Consider the following 20,377-nt stretch of genomic DNA (forward strand, 5'->3'; position numbering starts at 1 on the left):
CAAACTGCCTAGGCTCCCACAAAGCCAGTATGTGCAGTAGGATACAAGGGGAATGTTCTAAAACCAATTTAGGATCACGGTTGCACCCCTTAGACAGGGTCTCAAAGTGGAGGGTGACTGAGCTCCCAGTGATGGTGTGTACCCCCACACTGGCTGTGGTCTTTCCTTAGGTGTGCACCCCCACACTGGCTACGGTCTTTCCTTAGGTGTGCACCCCACACTGGCTACGGTCTTTCCTTAGGTGTGCACCCCACACTGGCTACGGTCTTTCCTTAGGTGTGCACCCCACACTGGCTGTGGTCTTTCCTTAGGTGTGCACCCCCACACTGGCTGTGGTCTTTCCTTAGGTGTGCACCCCCACACTGGCTACGGTCTTTCCTTAGGTGTGCACCCCACACTGGCTACGGTCTTTCCTTAGGTGTGCACCCCACACTGGCTACGGTCTTTCCTTAGGTGTGCACCCCACACTGGCTACGGTCTTTCCTTAGGTGTGCACCCCACACTGGCTACGGTCTTTCCTTAGGTGTGCACCCCACACTGCTCTAGTGTTTTCTTGTACTTACTCCTTTGGCAGAGCTGGGGTTTGAACTCAGGGCCTTCCATGTGTTAGCACTCCACTCAGCCATACATCCAGCTCCAAACCACTGGTCCATTGGTTTGTGTACCAACAGGTACATTGTCTAGTGTGTAAACTAAAGCTACTTTTGTTTTCCTCTTGATTTTCTGAGACAGAGTTTCTCTGTGTAACCCTGGCTGTCCTGATACTCACTCTGTAGAGCAGGCTATCCTCCAACTCAGGGATATGCCTACCTCTGCCTCCTGAGTGCTGGAATTAAATGAGTGTGTCATCACGCCTGGCCCTAAATTAAGTTTTAGGGATTAAATGGCTGGTCAAAAATTAAGTCACATCAAAATCACTCTGCTGTCTTCAGGGAATGAGACATACTGCATGTTTACCAACCAGCACTTGTTTTAACAAAATGAAGATGTGAGGGCCAGCCATGATAATCTAAGTCTGGGCAGAAAGGAAGATGTGAGGGCCAGCCATGATAATCTAAGTCTGGGCAGAAAGGAAGATGTGAGGGCCAGCCATAATAATCTAAGTCTGGGCAGAAAGGAAGTTCTTCACTTCCAACCATTATCACCTGAAGCTGTGTCTCTGGTTTTTTTGGTGCCATTGTCCTTCCTGTTTTTTGTCCCGTATGTCTGTGTATTGTGTGTTGTTCTTTTGTCCTTAGACTGACGCTGACGTACTCAAATCATGACTACTTTGACTTTGATATTGTGACCACTTGCAAGACTTTAGAGATAGGGCCATAAGCATAGCAGTATATTTCATAAAGTCAGCCTCAGCCCCAAGCACATGGCTGCGGGCAGCAAGCCTGTATGGATGGCTGGGCTATTCAGCCTTGCTGTTACAAGGTATCGAGGCTGCCAGGCACAGTTGTAGAAGGCGGATGTACCCCAATAGGATTTCAAACACTAAACAAAAAATCTGAGAGTAATCGCTATGGCCTAAAGAGGCTAACAATCTTTTTCCCCAGTGCTGCATACCACCCTGCCCCCCCTCCTGTGCTGGTGGATGAGTTCCTTCCGCCTGCCTTGGGGACTACGGGCCTCAAACTTCTGGTCAAACCTGACCAAGGTTTGGCTTTGCAGGTGAAGGACTCTTTCAGATCCTATGGATTATAAATATGTCATCATTTATAGGGGCTGGTTACAAATTATTGTTGGTTAATGTACAAAAAAAAAAACTTTTGTTGGTCTCAAATGTTTCACACTGGTACAGGATTGTTTATTTTTGTCACCTCAGTCTCCAGTCCACTGATGTCTTTATTTAAAAAATTACATTTATTCACTTATTGGATATAGGTGTTTGCCACAGTGCACATGAGGAAGTCAGAGAACAACTTATAGGAACTAGGTCCCTCCACCATGAGTCCTGGGACCCACTGCAGGTCACATGACAAGCTGACTTTCCTGGTATCCACTGCAGGTCACCTGAAGAGCTGACGTTCCTTGCCAAGCCATCTCACTGGTCCACGGCAGCGCTTGGGTCCAGTCTTCCCTAACTTGAGACTCCTGCCCTCAGCCATGGCAGGAGGCCCACAACCTCTCTACTGTGGGATTCCTGGCTTCTAGGCAAATCTACGGTGTCCTGTGATGGAGGTAGGTGGCCCAAACAGAGCAATCTGGCAGAGGTCTCCCTAGAAATGCCTCTCATAGCCTGTGGGACAACCAGGCTTGCTCCCCAGCTCCTGTGTGTTGACTGGGAGTGTGTCCGGAGCTGTGGGCACTGGTGACTCCATTTCTGAGGCTCTGGGGGCTCCAGGCTCCTCCGGTCTCTCTCTGAGTGTCTGAGGCTCCGGGGGCTCCAGGCTCCTCCGGTCTCTCTCTGAATGGGGGACTAAAGGCAACAGCATTTCTGCCTGGTTCCTCAGACTGCACTTCACCTGACTCCAGGAAAGTGAGCTGCAGCGGGCCACATCAGGAACCAGGCAAGACGGCAGATCTTCCTTCCCCAGCCGTCTCTTTCAGGAGTTCAGACCCATCTTGGCCATCATTTCTTCATAGACAGTCCATGCCATGGCAGCCATCAGAGTTCTACGGAGGGCCCGGGGAACGCTGCCATGGAAGAAGCCACGCAGCCCATGGTTCTGTGATAAGAACAATTCAACACTTCAAAAGCAAAGCCGCAGTACAGCTAGTTATGCCCATCACCAGAGACCTTGCTACTCCACTTCAGAACCTTAATTTCTATCTGTAGTACCAAACCAAGGAGAAAACCAAGGAACCGCCAATTTTCCTGTAACTGTTAGGGTCTGCCTCTTTAGATCTGCACTACCTAGGGAAACTTCTTAGTTGAAAAAAGAACACTTAGAATCTGGAGTGGTGGCGCAGGCCTTTAATCCTGGCACTCTGGAGGTAGAGGCATGTGGAGCTTTTGAGTTCAAGGCCAGCCTAGTCTACATAACAAGTTCCAGAACAGCCAGTGCTATGTAATAGAGACCCTTTTCAAAAAACAAAACAAAACAACAACAACAACAACAAAAAGTCATTCGGGATCAGAGAGCACTTGCTGCTCTTCTAGAATTTGCTTTGCAGCACCCACAGGGCAGCTCATCTTTTACTCCAGCACCAAGGGATGCAGTGCCCTCTTCTGGCCTCTATAGGTGGTACACACACACACACACACACACACACACACACGTAAAATTAAAGGGATTTTTAAAAGAACATTAAAAGATTTGACTGGGGTGCCAGAGGTTAAAACCAGATCTAGGCAACTGAAAAGCTCTCTCTCCTGGGAACTCCCTTATCAGAGCTGCTGCGAGCAGTTTGGTTTGTGTGTCTGTGGTTCTGTTTTCATTGCTCTGGTTTGTTGACTTGCTTTGAGATGGGACCCTCACTACCACAGCCCAGATAACACTCGCTTCAAACTCCTAATCCTCCTTCCACAGATGACAGAGCTAGGGCGAAGGTGTGGGCCACTATGCCCAGCCAGCTGTACCATTTATACAATGCAAAGAAGTACCAAGCAGCATACAAAATACAGACTAGGGCTACCTGCCAAGTTAGGGATCTGGATCAGATTGCTGGAAACTGGAGTTACAGTCGGAAGCTGGGAGATAAAATGCGCTTTGTAAGGGCAGCACACACTTCACAGCTTACCTTGAAGATGAGCGCGGCTGCCTGGCCAATCCACTGGGACTTCACTGGGGAGAGCTGCATGTGAGTCTTGATCACGTCTGCAGGCTGAGTCACCAGTGAAGCCAAAATGCCAGCAAATATCCCACAGCTGAAATTAACCAGGGGCATCACAGCAACATCTAACTGGTCTGAAACGGAACAAGAGCACAGACACGTGGAGAGGCAGGGTTAACCAGTGTGCTCAGGGCAGACATGACCAGAGTCCTGTGATGTGTCTGGATTGGGGTCATGGGAAAACTCATTATTCAGTATAATGATTTAAAACAATTAATATGCTAATTATATTTATTTCATAGTTACTTAAAACTATCTGACAGTTCTGCAGCACCTGACTGGACAGTGTGGGTGAGAACATCCTCTAACTGAACCTTACAGGTGAGAACACCACCCGAATGGACGGTGCAGGTGTGAACACTCTCACCTCGTTACTGACACTAGGTGGGAAAATTTTAGTTTTTATTCACCAAGGACACTGCTGGCTTTGAAGATTCAATATATGCCAACACTTGGGAGGCAAAGGAGGGCAGATCTTTGTGAGGTCGAGGCCAACTTGGTCACAAAGCAAGTTTCAAGACAGCCAGGGTTGTTACACAAAGAAACCCTGTCTCAAAAAAACAAAAATAAAGTAAAAGATTTAATATACATTTCCAATATCAAAAAAGTATTCATTCATTAATTCCAGTTTTTAAAGATTAATGGACGTGAAACTTTAGTTTTTTTAATTAATGTGGACACAACAGGTTAAGCCTGGTGACTCACTCATGCCTTAACCCTATGCTCGGGAGGTGGAGGTCGGCTCAATTCTAGGGTCTCAGCCAGGCTGGTTTACAATAGCGAGTGAGTTCTAGGCCACCCACGGCTACATTTCCTTACTGCCTTAAATTTCTGTTGTAAAATGAGACTGTGACCTGCAGGGCACATCTGTTCCCTGGGGGAAGAAGCCAGTCTCCCCGAGTCACCAGGGGTGTTCCCAGTCCCACTTCCCCCACTATCCAGACAGCTTCCTGAGCTCAGGCGCACTCTGCAGAATGGGTTCCAAGCAACTCTGCCTGGTTCTGTCAGCATCTGCCACCCAGACTTGGCTCGCGTTGGCCTACAAGCTTACTGGGGGACAGGTCAAGTTTGTGGTTCTGGCCCCACCCATAGAGGGCTCAGGACAGTAGCAGGGCACAGCAAGGGGACTGAAAACTTCCTCAAATCCCCAGTCAGTGTCGCCAGACTGCTCTGTTTGTCTCACAGGGAATGCTCACTGACAAACACACTCACAGGCTGCACCCCAAAGCTTCAGCCCTAGGGTGTCTGGGGCATGCTATTGCAGAGCCTTGTCAAAACACACTTTGTGTTTCATCCAGCCTACCCTCTTTCCTTTAGAAGACCCCAACTCTATAGGACATCCTAACACCCAGCCCCAAATTGGCTCCTGTGGCGGTTTGAATGTAATTGGCCCCATAAGCTCACAGGGAGTGACACATACTGGAGTGGGTATGGCATTCTTGGAGGAAGTATGTCACTGTGGGGGTGGGCCTTAAGGTCTCAGACCAATTTCTATTGCCTGTAGGTCAAGATGTATTAGCTCTTCGTTCCTTCCAGCACCACGTATCCCTGCGTGACATCTTTTTCGAGACAGGGTTTCTCTACAGCCCTGGTTATCCTGGAACTAGCTCTTATAGACTAGGCTGGTCTCAAACTCATAAAGATCCGCCTGTCTTTGCCTCCCGAGGTTGGGAGTAAAGGCGTTCACCACCACCACTGGGCCTGCATGACATCATGTTGCACCATGATGGTAATGGACTGAACCTCTGAACTAAATGTCTTCGTTTATATGCATTGCCATGGTCGTGGTTCTCTTCACAGCTCCATTCCCAACGCTGCTATGACTATTCCAGAGAAAAAATGGAAAATGCAGCCTCTCAGAGACTCCTCTTGCCAACCACACACTCCCTTACCTGTACCACAGAGCACTGCGGTCTTGGTCTGGCTGTAAAACATCAGGTAGAGCCCTGAAAAGGGCGCGTCACGCAGCAGAGTTGCTGTCAGGCCTCTGAAGAGGCCCCGGTGGCCCTCACTGCAGTAGATGCTCCTCAGGGCTGCATAGACGCTCCCATAGCTGTAAGTCCCACTCTACAAAGAGCAGATACAGTGACCGGCACAGGTCAGCATCTGGACAGCGACCCAAGCACAATTCTGGCTGCGTACCATCACCAAGGAACCAGGCTTTCCTTCATATGTGGCTTCCCTGCCTACGAAACTGAGGTACCTAAGCACATTTGACCCCGAGTCAGACTACACACCCGGGACCACAAGTGTTCACTACCCTGATCCCTAAGGTTCTAAAACTGTCAGACTTACCTCATAGCGTGTCTTGATCACTGTGATGGGTGACATGCAGACTCCTGCGACAGAGCGTGAGCCCATGCCCAGGATAACGGACTCCAGGGCGGTGGGAGGATGGCCTCGCAAGAAATACTGCTTCAAAGAGTACAGAGTGCCAAAGTAGATTCCGACGCCAGGGACACACCTCATGATGGACTGCGGGGAAAGACAGAGGGATGGAGGATGAAAACAAAGGCTCAAAACTGCAAGGTGCCTTCTGGGAGGGTGGTCCACATGCAAGCTGCTTGTTTACAGTGTGGAGGGAGCACCAATGGGAGGAGGGGCAGCGACAGGGCAGGCAGCAGCCAATAAGGAGTGTATCAGAGCAGCTACAGCTGTGGGTAAGTCAGCCCCCTTGGCAAGCTTTAGCCGTCAGCGAACATCCCACCCCTTGCCATCTCTCTGCTGAAGGGGCAAGGGGAGTGGTTAAACATCACTTCCCATCTTCTAGTGGCTGAAGGCTGGAGGGTGGGAACCAATGCTTGGCGCTTCCATCAAGGTGGGCCAGAAAAAGCCTTTGGGTGAAGAAATAAGGTGTGGTTGTCCCAGGCCACTTTCCCAGTGGTGGCAAAGATGAGGCTAAACTGACAGGCAGTGGACGCCAGCCCTAGAGCTGGTGCCATGCTAACAATCGTACTTTAGGAATAGAGACATCAGTGGCAGTACAGGGGACAGGGAGGAAGTCAACAGTCCCCTCATATCTGTCGGGAGGGGGTAGCCAGAACAGTGGAGAACCCTGAGCCCTATGCAGGCTGCACTTCTGTCTCCACTGTTCAAGTACAGGTGACAAAGTTCACTTATAAACAAGGCACGGTCATAACCTTTGTGTGTCTGTGGCCTCCCTTGCCCTTACACCTTACTGTCCTGTTCTCCCTCTGCTTGTGATATTTGGAGCCAACGAAACACCTGGGGAGGAGATGATGCAGTGATCGACACAGGCACCAGGTGAGGTCAGGCTACTACTGACCTGAGGACCTGTCACAGGGGGGCAGCCACGATGATCCGCATGGCTGGACTGAGGAGCAGGGGTGCTGACAGCCAGAACATCCTGACCAAGAAAAGGCTGCCTTACTTCTGAAACTGTTCAAAAGAACCAAGACCGGTGTCCTCCCTTCAGCTCACTCCAGCTGCTGCAGGAGTCACAGCCCTTCAGGGACACTCAAGGATGATCTGATCTCACGATTTTGTCCTTTAACGTGCAATCTGAAACACTTGGGCAAACCTGGATAATATCCACATCCACGTTTCTTCTCCGTCTTCTAATAAGCGACTCAACAAGGTCCTCCCATGCTTCACTTGTTTCTGTTTCCAGACAGGATCTCATTCAATAGCCTTGTCTGGCTGCTAATTCACGGGGATCCCCTGCCTCTGCTTCCTTAGTGCTGGGGTTATGCCCAGCAGTTACTTTAAAAAGGAAATTTATTTTTGTTTAGTGTATAGATGTGTGTCTGTATACGGGTTTGTACACGTATGTGAGAGAATGCAGAGTCCAGAAAAGAGCACTGGATCCCCTGGACCTGGAGCTACAGTCAGTGTGAGCTGCCTGACATGGGTGCTGGGATGGAACCCAGGTTTAAACACATGCTTTGTTTGCTCAACGCATGCTCTTTACCACTGAGCCATCCTCCAGTCCATTAGCACTTCCTGACGGCCTTCAGTCTGCTCTCTCCCTTCCTGTCAGGCATGGCGCGGGTCCCGTTGCGCGGGCACCTTAGAGAAGAGCCTCACTGCTTCACATCTGTCCCTGGCTTAGCTTCTTCTCTCCTCAGTCACGTCAACGTGCCAGAAACACGGCAGCCGCTTCAGTCACAGGTACGGCTTGCTCTTGCCCAAGGCGGCTTCCGAACGCAGGTAATGCATCTCTCACTTGCACTGAGTGGCTGTGGTCACTTCAGGAGATCTCCTGCTGAAGTCTTCAGCAGGCTCAGTGCCCTCTGGCGGACCATGCTGCCATCAATTAGACCATATTTTCTGTTCCTGTCTCCACTCACAAATGCAGTGTTCTGTCCATTTAACCTAGAACTTTCCACACGCCATGGCTGTGATCACACTGTACCATTAACTTCTGCAATCTGAACTATGACAACAAATATAGCCTGGATTTCAGGACCTCCAGGGTGCACAAAGAAACCGTGTCTCAACAAAACAACAACAACAAAAGCCTGGATTTCAGGACCTCCAGGGTGCACAAAGAAACCCTGTCTCAACAAAACAACAACAACAAAAGCCTGGATTTCAGGACATCCAGGGTGCACAAAGAAACCCTGTCTCAACAAAACAACAACAACAAAAGCCTGGATTTCTTTTTCCTCTTCCACAACTTCATACACACAGCATTCCTTCCTGCCATCTAGTGTTATTTTCTTTTCTTCTTAAGATCTTCTACCTTCCCGGTCCCCTGAAAGCCCCGTCCAGCTTCCCTCTGGCCCATCCTACTGTCTGCACCAGTGCTCCTGTGTGCTGAGGGCACCATAAGTAAAACACGGGCTGCCCGGACACAAAGCTCAGGATTCCCAGCAGGTGATCTGACTACTAACAGCAACTGAGTGACGGCTGGGCAAGTGGGGAGCACAGCTCCGATGTGAGTGACCCCCCACACTCAAAACAATGCACAGCTGAAAGCTTATAAACTACTTATGTCATCTACAGAATTTTCTATTGAATGTTTCAGAGCAAGGCTGACTGCAGGGAACTAAAACCACAGACTATGATTCGAAAGGGAAATGTCCCTCACAAACCATGTGTTTAAACACCTTGTTACCAGTGGGTGGCGCTGTTCTGAGAGACAGTGAAATGTCAGAGGTAGGAGGCATGACTGCTGGACTTGGGTCACTGGAGCTGGCTTTGAAGTATGTCATAGACCCGCCTACTTCTGGCCGAGGCTCTCTGCTTCCTGGTTTGCTGAGATGTGATGAGTTGCCTCAAGCCCCTCCTCTGAGACTGTGGAGAGCTATTCCAGCTGCCATGCCTTTCCCACCAAGATGGACTCCCGTCCCACACAAGCCCAGACAAGCATCTCCTCTCTTGAACTGCTCCTGTGAGGGTTCTGGTTCTAGCCATGAAAGGTAACACACGGATGGGGAGGAGCTACACAGACAGGGAGGAGCTACATAGATGGGGAAGAGCCACAGACAGGGAAAAGCGACACAGGTGGGGAGGAGCTACACAGATTGGGAGGAGCCACACAGATGGGGAGGAGCTACACAGATGGGGAGGAGCCAACAGACGGGGAGGAGCTACATGGATGGAGAAGAGCTACATAGTCTAACACTGACTGTGAGCTGGAGGAGAAGGATCACTAAACAAGTGAAGCAGGAGAACCAAAAGGCAGCTTACAGGAGACATTCCTTTCCAAAGGCCCAGAGGACTTTCTGTGCGAACCACCTTCAAGAACACAGCCAACATCCCGACACGCCTGGACCTGAAGGAGACAAAAGGGACAGGAAAAGAAAACAACTGTTAGACCAGACCCTCACAGTAGAGTTCCCACCAAAGACTGTCTAAAATCCGCAGGAATCTTTATACTAAATTTTATTATATATCGTGTGTGTGTGTGTGTGTGTGTGTGTGTGTACATGCAAACATCTGGAAGTCAGAGGACAACTTGCAAGAGTCAGTTTTCTTCTCCCATGTGGGTCCTAGGGATCAGTCTCAGGTGGTCAGGCTTGCAGTAAGCACCTGCAGAGATCACCCATCTCAGCAGCCCTGGAATTCTTCATTTCCACGTGTTCATGGTTTGGCACACGCATACTTAACTGTTTATTCACACCACAAGCAATGGAATAAACTCCACTTTACATAGTAGCTCCCATAGTGCTCCAGAGACAAACACATTTAAAATGGATGCTATTTACAACAAACAAACAAACCAGTACCCGGCAGCATAGTTACAATGTCACGAGCTTGCACCAGTACCGGGCAGCACAGTTACAATGTCATAAGCTTGCACCAGTACCCGGCAGCATAGTTACAATGTCACAAGCTTGCATCAGCAGCACAGTTACAATGTCACAAGCTTGCACCAGCAGCATAGTTACAATGTCACAAGCTAATTCAAGAAAAATGCAAATGTCACCAAAGACAGTCCTCTGGAGCTGACCAAAAGACCCCAATTAACCAAGAAAAATCAAATTATAATGTGTTATAAATAACTATATTAACTTTTTCTTCAGAAAACAGTATTCACAAAGCACGTGGCCCAGTACTCAGGAAACTGAGGCAGGAGGATTGCAAGTTCAAGGTCGGCACAGGATACACAGGTAGACTCTTGTCTGAAACAAACACAAACAACAACCAAAAGGAATTCCAGCCTGGCTTGTGTTGATTTAATTTGTAAGGCTAATCCTGTGTCTGAGAAGTTGCTAAAGCTGGTTCCTCCATGAAGCGGGGCAACAGCCTACCGTAGGTCCGAGGGCTGTAGGGTCTGCAGGCGTGTTTTGAGGAGATCCAAAGGCTGAAAGAGGAGGGTGGAGCAGGTCCCACTGATAGAACCACAGAGGAAAGCCTTGATCACCGGATGTAACTGCAAGACAAGGGACCGTGGTGTCAGCAGGCCTGGTCACCAAGCCAGCTCCTTTGCCCACACCTGCACCTGAAGCCCTTCAGGCTCTACCTGTCACAATCCCATTCTAGCCAAGGCTCTCTGCTTCCTGACTCTGAACTGTGACCACTTGCATCATGCCCCTCCCATAAGGCTGATGGGAGCTACTCCAAGTGCTAGGCTTTTCCCACCAGGATGGGAAAGTAAAGTCTGCAGCCAATACTGAAATGTGCACAACAAAAGGGACCTCTCTTGTCTCACTATTACTGCTATAACGCTGGTTCCACTAGGCAACATGTCCATTTCACAGCAAGCGAACCTGTCTGCCCTGACTGAAGAGTCACTGACCATGGTCTCATGCTGAGAGTAGTCTTAGCTGTTGGCTTCCCCAGGCTAGTTGGTTTAGGAACTATAGATGTTTATAGGAACAAGTCAAAAGCCATGAGACCTAAGCTTGGCCACTGTGTATAGCTTCCAGCACTCCATGAATTTCTGTGCTTAGAGCTTAGCCTTTCAAGCCAGCGGTAGATGCAGTTGCACACACCTGGGAGGAGAGGCAGGCAATCTCTTAGTTGAGACCAGCCTGGCTTACAGAGTTCAAGGACAGCCAGGGCTACACAGAGAAACCCTCTCTGGGGGGGGGGGTGTTTAAAAAAACAGCAAAAACAAAAACAAACGAAATCCCTCTGCCTTTCTTCTACCCACCATCTCACAGAGACCCAGCGGACCACACTGCGCAGTGCAGTCACTGCTGACCTGCGGCCCCGCCCTCAGCCCTGCATCAGCACAGGTTGCCTTATCTTCTGGCTCCACACAGAAGGGCAGCACTCTTTCAGACACTCAAGTATCTCTCCTAGGCACACCCCAGGAGCCCCAGCTCAGGGCCTGGGCTTCCACGACAGTGTCTGTCCCCTTTCTGGAATGCAGCAGAGTCACCAATGGCAATGAACAGACACTTCGAAACTCCTTCTCCTCCCACCAGGACACTTGGCACAGCCCATCTGAGGACCTTCTCTTCCCCCATTTAATGACATCTCACTCCCCACCCCCGAAATCAGACAAGATTAGGGGTATTCCAGGTGGTATGGCCATAGATTACTTATTTAAGTAACTGACACACTGTAGTCCTAATGGCTTACTAGGACTATGAAGTCTGTTACATCAAATTACCAGGACCCCAAATGTCATCAGAAGCACCCATTCCAGAGAGAAGAGAACCCACCCTAACTTTAATCAAACACACATGGGGTTGGCGTTAAGCCCACTGGGACTAAATAAGTTCTGAGAGTTGAAGGCTGGATGAGACAACCACCCTGGGTGCCAGCAGGGCTCCCAGAAGACAGCCGGCACAACCAGGCAGTATGCATTTCAGCACATCTGTACTGGCGGCCAGTGCCCTCTCCCCAGAGATGCCAACTATTCTGCTAATCAATTCCCCAAAACCCTGCTCAGCCTTACCTGAGCCTCTGAAGTGTTGGGGGATTCAATCCCCTCACACACCAGGTCCCTCTCTTCCTTGGACATCTCTTCCGTATCTGGAAACCTGCTCCAGAGTCTCTGTTTCCAGTGCCAAATCGTACCATCTCCACTCCCTCTGTGCCAGTCACTCTCCACGCCTTGGGCTTGTCATCTAGCCAGAACTCCTCCAGTAAGGCTCCTGCAGATTCACTGGGCCCGCACATCCCAGGCCCCCTCTTCCACCCTGTCCTTAACTTTGAGTTCTTAGGTGCATTTGATATCAGTGACCACCTCTCTCTCAGTATTGGTTTCTTCCAGCACCCACCTCACCCCACTGCTGCTACAGGTCTCTCTTCCCTCTGCCTGCACCTCAGTGCTGTTCCAGCTCTTATCTCTTCAGTCTGCAGCCCCACGCACAACCGTTCACAGGCATTCCCCATTCCCACTGCACCCACCGACCCTCCAGCCAAACTCTGCCATCCCAGTATTCCCTCCTGCCCACAGGGGCTTGCAGGGGTCTCAAACTCAACAATTCAACCTGAAAACATGGGCAACAGTCTGTCACCTGCCCCTCCCCAGCCCCAGGAGACTCACTCTGCCTGCTGCTTCCTGACCACGTCCTGATGGCTGGCCCACTGGTCTGCCCTAGCCGTCCCTTCAGCCTAAACAAGAGAGACTCTCTAAGGGACTTTATTCAGGAACGAGCAGGGGCTGCAAATGTGTGCCAGGAGTCCCATGAGTATTCTTGAGCCCTCTCGTTCCAGCCCAGCACTGAGCCCCATCCTCTCACTTCTCTGGCCACTGCTCACTGCCGTCTCCCTGAGCCAGGCTCTCACATCCGCCAGCAGCTTCAGCTTCCTCCCTTCCGTGCACAGATTACTGCTCATGGAGCTCCAGACAAGCCACACAACACTGCTCAGAGCTCAGAGGTCGCCTCAGACAACATTTTGTTTTGTTTTGAGACAGGGTTTCTCTTCTCAGTAGCTCTGGTGCCTGTCCTGGAACTAGCTCTTGTGGACCAGGCTGGCCTTGAAGTCACAGAAATGCACCTGCCTCTGCCTCTGAGTGCAGGGATTAAAGGCGTGCACCACCGCCCAGCTTGACATTTGTAAACCTGAGCTCTTCTCTCTCCCTTAGGCCAACCTGCTGCTCCCCAGCGGCAGCTGTTGGACCCCTGCTCTTCACCTATCCTGTCTTGGCTTCTCCATACCAGTTCGCTCTGCTCCTGACCAGCTCTCAGCCTGCCTTCTGGACCCATCCGGGCTCAAGGGCCACCTCTCCCTCCCTGTTGACTGCCAGGACCTTTTTACCTCAATCTTTGACCCCCTCAGTCTACTCCCTCTCCTAAAGCCAGGGTTATCTTTAAAAACTGCAAATTGGAGTCTGCAGCGTCAATGACACCGTGTTCTGCTCCCAACTCAAACAAGCCAACAGGATGGGGCCCAAGTCATAAGTAATGGCAAATGCACTAGAAACTACTAAACATGACAAATCTGTCCTGTGTGTTGGTTCAGAGGAAATGAGAACTATTAGTTGGCCGCTCTCTAACTCCCACGACAGTCATCTACCGCTGCGAGGCCCTGGAGCAGCACACTGCTCTCCTCCCCTCCCTGGCCCGCACAGTCACATCGTCCACTGCCATGGTGTTGCTCTCCCTGCCCGTCTCACTCTGAACACCCAGACATTAGCCTACCTCTCCATCTGTGCTGCTCACAAGCCCCATGCCAGGCTCCACTGACTCTCTTGGTGACACCTGGAACAGACCCCTGTGGCCATCATCCCTATGACCAAGGGTGCAAGACAAGAGGAGACACAACTCCTGTCTCCTGCATGCTTTTGTAAGAACTGGCACGGAAGCAAGGCATGGTTGCTGGGGACACAGCCCCACCACTCATATTACTACAAAATGGCGCCCAGACGTGTGGACAACTGAATCCACTGAAAGCCTGAGAAAGCTTGGGAAAGAGTAAAGCATGTTTTCTTGGTAGCAGCAATTTCTCGGGTCTACTCTGCTTGCTAGAGGCAAGCAAGCGCTCTCATCTAAAAGAGGCTTCCTGACTCAGCTTTAGCTGCAAAACCCTGCAGCTCATTAAGAGGTCCTGCCACGAAACACTTAAACGATGTTGACGAAAAGCTGAACGTATGATTTCGGTTTTCAGCCATAGCAGGGAAAAAGCTGAACCATTTAAAAATGCCGGCTTTCTGGGCTGTCCTGCCAGGGCAAACTCTGACTCTTTTACGCAGGCGGTTCATGCGGTTTGCAAGCACAGGCTGCTGAAGCTCGCTTGCTGGCAGGGACCTTGAAATGCCATAGAGTTGTGGCAGTAAACATGGCTACAGCCAGTACCTCAGCCATGAGGCTGGAAAGCTAAGGAATGGGCTGGATCTAGCTGCCAAAGTCACGGCTTTAATTCCACCCATATTGCTCAGTAATTTAAAGGCTCATGTGGTCAGAAAAAGAGAGATATACAGTAAAGAGAGATTCAAAGACAAAGAAAATTTCTAAATGGTTTACTGTGTGTTAAAAATATATGCAGGCTAAAAGTTGAAGTTCTTAAAGTAAAAAAAAAAAAGGAAGAGAGTTGTTGGGTGTGGTAGTACACACCTTTAATCCCAACACTCGGGAGGCAGAGGGAGATTGACCTCTGTGACTTCTAGGTGTGGTAGCACAAGCTTTTAATCCCAATGCCTGGGAGGCAGAGACAGGTGGATCTCTGAGAGTTCAAGGACAGCCTGGTCTACAGAGTTATTCCAGGTCAAAGATACAGAGAACCTGTCTCAAAAAGCAAAAAATAAAAATAATCAAAATAGAGGTTAAAATAAAACGCACAAAGATGGAAAATACACAGAGAATTTTGATACTGTATGCTATTATGCTCTGTTTGAATTGTTTGAATGCTGAGAAAAGAGCAACAGCTGCTAAAAGATATTTGTTTATAAATGCTGCTGAACTAATCCAACATAGATATTTTGAAAATGCCTTGACTTCGAAATTTGGATCTAAGGACATGATGCTTTGGAAAGGAGTTTCTTATTTTGTTTTCACAGAGGGTGAGAGTCTGTGGATTGTTTCTATTCCAATATGGTATGATGGACCATGCCCTCCTGAAAGGTTGCTGTGAACACCTTTAGAAAACTGCTTCGCTCAACTGCCAACTGAGATGAAACTAGCACACAGGTTATACCATGAAAGACCTAATTAACGATGCCCTCATTCAGCAGGAAGAAGTTTGGAGAGAAAAAACTGCAACCATGTTCCCAAATATGGTTTATAAACGTTCTTTTACATTTAAAGGGGGATATGATATAGATATGAATAATTTGCATTAGTATAGATTTTGCTTTATTGATAGAGATTTAAGGTCAATTTTGTTATATGTATATGTATTTCTGATCTTTATTAAGGTATTGTGATTGTGTAGTTCACTTAAAAATGTAATGTATAGGGCTGGAGAGATGGCTCAGCCGCTAAAGGCTAGGCTCACAACCAAAAAATGTAATGTATATAGGTTGTTAATGGATAATCAATAATAGTCAAGCTTGTAGTCATGTTAGTTAAGATTTTCTAGATGTACATAGATATACTTTAGATAGGTATTCTTCATATTTTTCAAAGATGATAGAATATGGCATTTTAAATGTTTTAATAACTTAGGGTTTTTCATGACAATGAGACACTCTGCTCCTGGCAGCACCAATCTACTTCAAGAAGAAGATGGGCATCAAAGAGGATCCTTATGGAGTTTGATAGCCATTTGGGCAAGAAACTGCTCTTGCCTGGACTATTGCATAAACTGGACACAGAGAACCTGCAGAGAGAGGACTACTGAACTTGCCTAAGGTGAGATGATCTTTCGGGGTTCCTGATTCATGAAAGAGTCTGCGAGACATTCTGCAGGACACAGCAGATAGTGACTGAACTGCCTTTGAAATTTCCTGCTTCATTGAAATGTCTGCTGGAAACTATGGGCCTGTAGGCCGAAGATGGATGCCCCAACAGTACAGAGGAACTTTGGGTGACTGTCCAGGCAGCGAGATGTCTCTGTGATTTTTAGAGTTTTGTAAATTGCTTACTTAGGTAATTATTACTTAGGTAATAATATATCCTTCTGGAGTCTTTGATGGAGTTGAAGAATAGATAGATAGTTACAGTTATAGTTTTCCATTGTTATGATAAAGATAAAATAGGTGTAAATATTGTAATTTTTACTTGATAACTGTTTTGTTATATGTAATTTTGCTATGTTAAAGTCAAAGCCTTCCTTTTTTTGTTTAAACAGAAAAAGGGGAAATGATGGAGGAGGGTCATTGGCTGGTAAGGAAACTGCCTTGGCCCATTTTATTGGTTAGAACATAGGTGGGTGGAGTAGACAGAACAGAATGCTGGGAGGAAGAGGAAGTGAGCTCAGACTCGACAGCTGCTCTCTGGAGCAGAGATGCCATGCTCCCCTCTCCTGGGCAGACGTGATAGCTCTGCTCTCTGAGGCAGACGCGATCAAGCTCCAGCCCAGGATGGACGTAGGCTAGAATCTTCCCGGTAAGCGCACCTCGGTGCTACACACTTTATTAGAAATGGGCTAGTCCAGGTGCGAGAGTTAGCCGAGAAGAGGCTAGATATAATGGGCCAAGCAGTGTTTAAAAGAATACAATTTGTGTGTTGTTATTTCGGGGCATAAGCTAGCAGGCGGCTGGGGTGCTGGGGACAGAGCCCCGCCGCTCCTATTACAACACATGGTGGCAGACACCTCTGATCCCAGCATTCCAGAGGATGAGGCAGAAGGGCAACCTGATCTACATGGAGCTCAGTGCTCCATGACAGCCAGAACTACATAGAGAGGCTCTGAAAACACAAAACAAAACAAGACCTGACCATGGGGCTGGTGTGCAGAAAGTGTGCAACACAGACGGATGAACGATTCTGCCTAACAGGAAACCTGTACCCACTTCTCCTAGAGCAGAGACCCACAGGATAAGGCCCAGTAGCCCCTGCATGCCCTAACCCAGAACAGGTTGAGGTCACCCCAACTCTTTCCAGCAGTTTGGTCCAGCAAGGTTCCAAGAAGGAACAGTAATTACACCTAGGCACTGCACCCTACGTTTATCTGTTCTGGGAGCTGAGCCTAGGCCTCATGCACGCGGGCAAGCATGCCACCACGAGCTCTACTTCCAGCCCTGCCCCTCTTTATTTTAAGGCTGCCATCCTTCACCTCCATGCTGGATGGCAGAAACTGCATTTTAAATGTCTCACCTTCACAGCACAGGGACCAAGCACATCACTGGCCCAATAAATATCCACTGAACCAACTTGTTTTTGTTTGTTTTTTTTTTTGTTTTTCAAAACAGGGTTTCTCTGTGTAGCCCTGGCTGTCCTGGGACTCGCTCTGTAGACCAGGCTGGCCTAGAACTTGGAGATCTGTCTGCCTCTGCCCCCTGGTATTAAAGGTATGCATCAACACCATCCAGCCACAATGTCAATTCTAATAGATAAACCAAAAACTAAAAAAAAAAAAAAAAAAGAAAAGAAACAAAAAGAAGCAGGTAGCTTAAACAGCATCGGGACTTTGTATATGTGCAGCATATTCTTTGAGTGGATTAGGTTTTTTTTGAGACAGGGTCTTGTAGTAATAGGAGCGGCGGGGCTGCGTCCCCAACACCCCAGCCGCCTGCTCGGCTAGCTTATGCCCCGAAATAATTACACAGACACTGTATTCTTTTAATCACTGCTTGGCCCTTTAGCTCTAGCCCTTACTGGCTAATTCTGATATCCCGATCAACCCATCTCTAATAATCTGTGAGCACCGGTCTTACCAGGAAGATTCTAGCATAAGTCCATCTTGGGTCGGAGCTGGGGCATGGCGTCTCTCTGAGGCGTCTGCTCCAGAGAGGAGAGCTGTGGAGTCTGAGCTCACTTCCTCTTCCTCCCAGCATTTTGTTCTGTTTACTCCACCTACCTATGTTCTAACCAATAAAATGGGCCAAGGCAGTTCCTTTATTAGCCAATGACCTTCCTCCATCAGGGTCTCACTATTCCAGATCTACCTGCCTCTCCAGGAGCCACTGTGCCTGGTCCTGGGTTTAGTTTTATTTGTTATAGTGATGTATATTGAGATGCCTTACCCCAGGAATACACCTCCAATTTTAAGACATTTAATTTATTTTAGTAGTTCAACCCTATTCACAGATTAAAGGTGAACATTCCAATTTTCTAAGTGTGAGAATGGACAAAAACAATCAGAAAGGGCTGGAGAACAGTCAAAATGGGCTGGAAAGCAGTGTTACCCCAGAAGGCTATGGGGTTCCCAACAGCCATATGGGAAGGGGTGCTCACAACCTCTTGTAACTCCAGCTCCAGGGGATCCCAACACCCTGTTGGCCTCCGTGGGCACGTGCACTCTTGTGTACATACCCCACCACACGAGCGCGCGCGCACACACACACACACATACACAAATATAAACTAAAAGCATAATCAGCAAACACAAGGTGAGTATCATTTCAACAGCCAATTAGTTCCACAGTTTCTAACCACCCACACACAAAATCCCTATGTCCAATATAAACAGAAGGGGGAAGATGGCAGTCCAGAGAAAAAAGCTAAGTAGTGATTCCGGAGCCGCCATGGTTATCTTTAAAGATTTCCAAAAAGCCACACACAGGGGAGCACACGCCTTTAGTCTCAGCACTATGGAAACAGAGACAGGTCAGTCTCTCCGAGTTCGAGGCCAGCCTGGTCTAAATAGCGAGCTCCAGCCAGGGCTGCACAATGAGGTCCTGTCTCAAAAACAAGTAAAAAAATAAAATAAAATATTTAAATCTATTTCCAAAGGAGTGCGTCCTCTTCCCAGCAAGGGGCACCGCCACCCAGGTCCGCCCGGCCTCCCGACGCACCCCCGCCTCCGCCTATGGCTGGCGAGGACCCGCCCACGCCTCCGCCAATGGCAGCCCGGAGCCCGGCCGCGCAGCCAATCTGACCCAGGGGGCGTGGCCTTCGTGAGCCGGGGACGCTGAGGCAGCAGCAGACCGCAGGGAAGCGGGGCCGGGAGGGCGGCCTGAGACCCGAGGTGACCAGCGGCGCTCACCTCCATGACCGGTAGCGTGTTCTAGAACGAGAATGTTCTAGAAGCACATGGCAGTTCCCGACCCGCTCCCCCGTCCCCACGTTACCATGAGCGTCTCCACCGTGTCCTCCACGTCCTGCGGCGGCAACAGCGCAGAGCGCGCCTTCTCGATCACGGGGGACGCGAGCCCGGCCCCGGCCACGGCGAGACTCCGCGGCTCCGCGCTCACGCCCATCCCTCCCCGCCGCTCCGCCCCGCCGCAGGCCTCAGTACCCGAGTCTAGCGGGTCTGTGTTTCCGGGGGAGGAGAAAGTGGGAGGAACCAGTCAGGAAGGTGAGAGTCCACTTCCGCTTCCGTTGATGGAGCCCGTCCGGCGCCTAGTAGCGTTCTGACGCCACCTGGTGGCTGCACGCAGAACTGCAGTCTGCAGTTTTTAGTTGGAGACCCAAGACTTGCCCCCGACTGGGGGCGTTTCTTTTGATGGCTAAAACGTTTTTTTGAAATGTGTGACTGGCTGATTTGTAATTATATTTAATTTTAATTTAATTATATTTAAGAATTTATAGCCGGGCGGTGGTGGCACATGCCTTTAATCCTAGCCCTCGGGAGGCAGAGGCTGGCAGGTTTTTGTGAGTTCCAGGCCAACATGGTCCACAGAGCTAGTTCCGGCACTGCTAGGACTGTTCACACAGAGAAACCCTGGCTCAGGGGAAAAAAAAAGAAGAATTGAAGCAAGTTGGGATGCCTTCCTTTTAGACACGGCTTTTTAAAAATACAATTCATATTTCTCCATTTATTTATGTGTTTACTTATTTTATTTTATTTTTTGTTTTTCTAGACATGGTTTCTTTGTGTAACTCTGGCTGTCCTGGACTTGCTCTGTAGAGGAGGTTGGCCTTGAACTCAGAGATCCTCCTGCCTCTGCCTCCAGCTGAGTGCTGGGATTAAAGGCGTGTGCCGCCACAGCCCAGCTTTTCAAATTTATTTTTGTAGACTTTATTTTAATTATGTGTGTGGGTGTGTCCATGTGAGTGTGGTGCCGATGTGGGGCCGGTAGAGGCCCGAGAGGGCCATCAGATCCCCGGGGCTGGAGTTACAGGCAGTTGCGAACTGCTTGCACGGCTGCTGGGAACTAACCTCAGGTCCTCTACCACATCTCTTTTTTATTTTTTGAGAATTTCTAGCTGCATATAATGTGTCTGATCAAATCCAGCCCCCATTCCCTCCCCTCTGGTCC

At 49.1% G+C, this 20,377-nt stretch overlaps 1 protein-coding gene across 2 annotated transcripts; it reads right to left on the bottom strand.

Annotated features, from left to right (window-relative positions):
• Positions 1–1,773: 1,773 nt before the first annotated feature.
• On the bottom strand, positions 1,774–19,429 carry Slc25a38 (solute carrier family 25 member 38). Of its 2 annotated transcripts, XM_041677540.1 has the most exons (8): positions 19,247–19,382; positions 12,083–12,254; positions 10,485–10,606; positions 9,421–9,505; positions 6,061–6,240; positions 5,658–5,832; positions 3,673–3,839; positions 1,774–2,657 (listed from the first exon to the last, which is right to left on the bottom strand). In XM_041677540.1, the coding sequence occupies exons 2-8, from the start codon at positions 12,146–12,148 to the stop codon at positions 2,535–2,537; spliced, it is 918 nt and encodes a 305-aa protein (XP_041533474.1). In that variant the 5' UTR covers positions 12,149–12,254; positions 19,247–19,382; the 3' UTR covers positions 1,774–2,534. The 2 variants fall into 2 exon arrangements, with proteins under 2 accessions (XP_041533474.1, XP_041533473.1); XM_041677539.1 differs by lacking the exon at positions 12,083–12,254 and having other exon boundaries at positions 19,247–19,429.
• Between the last annotated feature and the right edge of the window lie 948 nt (positions 19,430–20,377).

This window comes from Microtus oregoni, unplaced genomic scaffold, assembly GCF_018167655.1.
Source record: "Microtus oregoni isolate MIOR12 unplaced genomic scaffold, Mior012 000028F_ref0000031, whole genome shotgun sequence".
Classification (NCBI taxonomy): Eukaryota; Metazoa; Chordata; class Mammalia; order Rodentia; family Cricetidae; genus Microtus; species Microtus oregoni.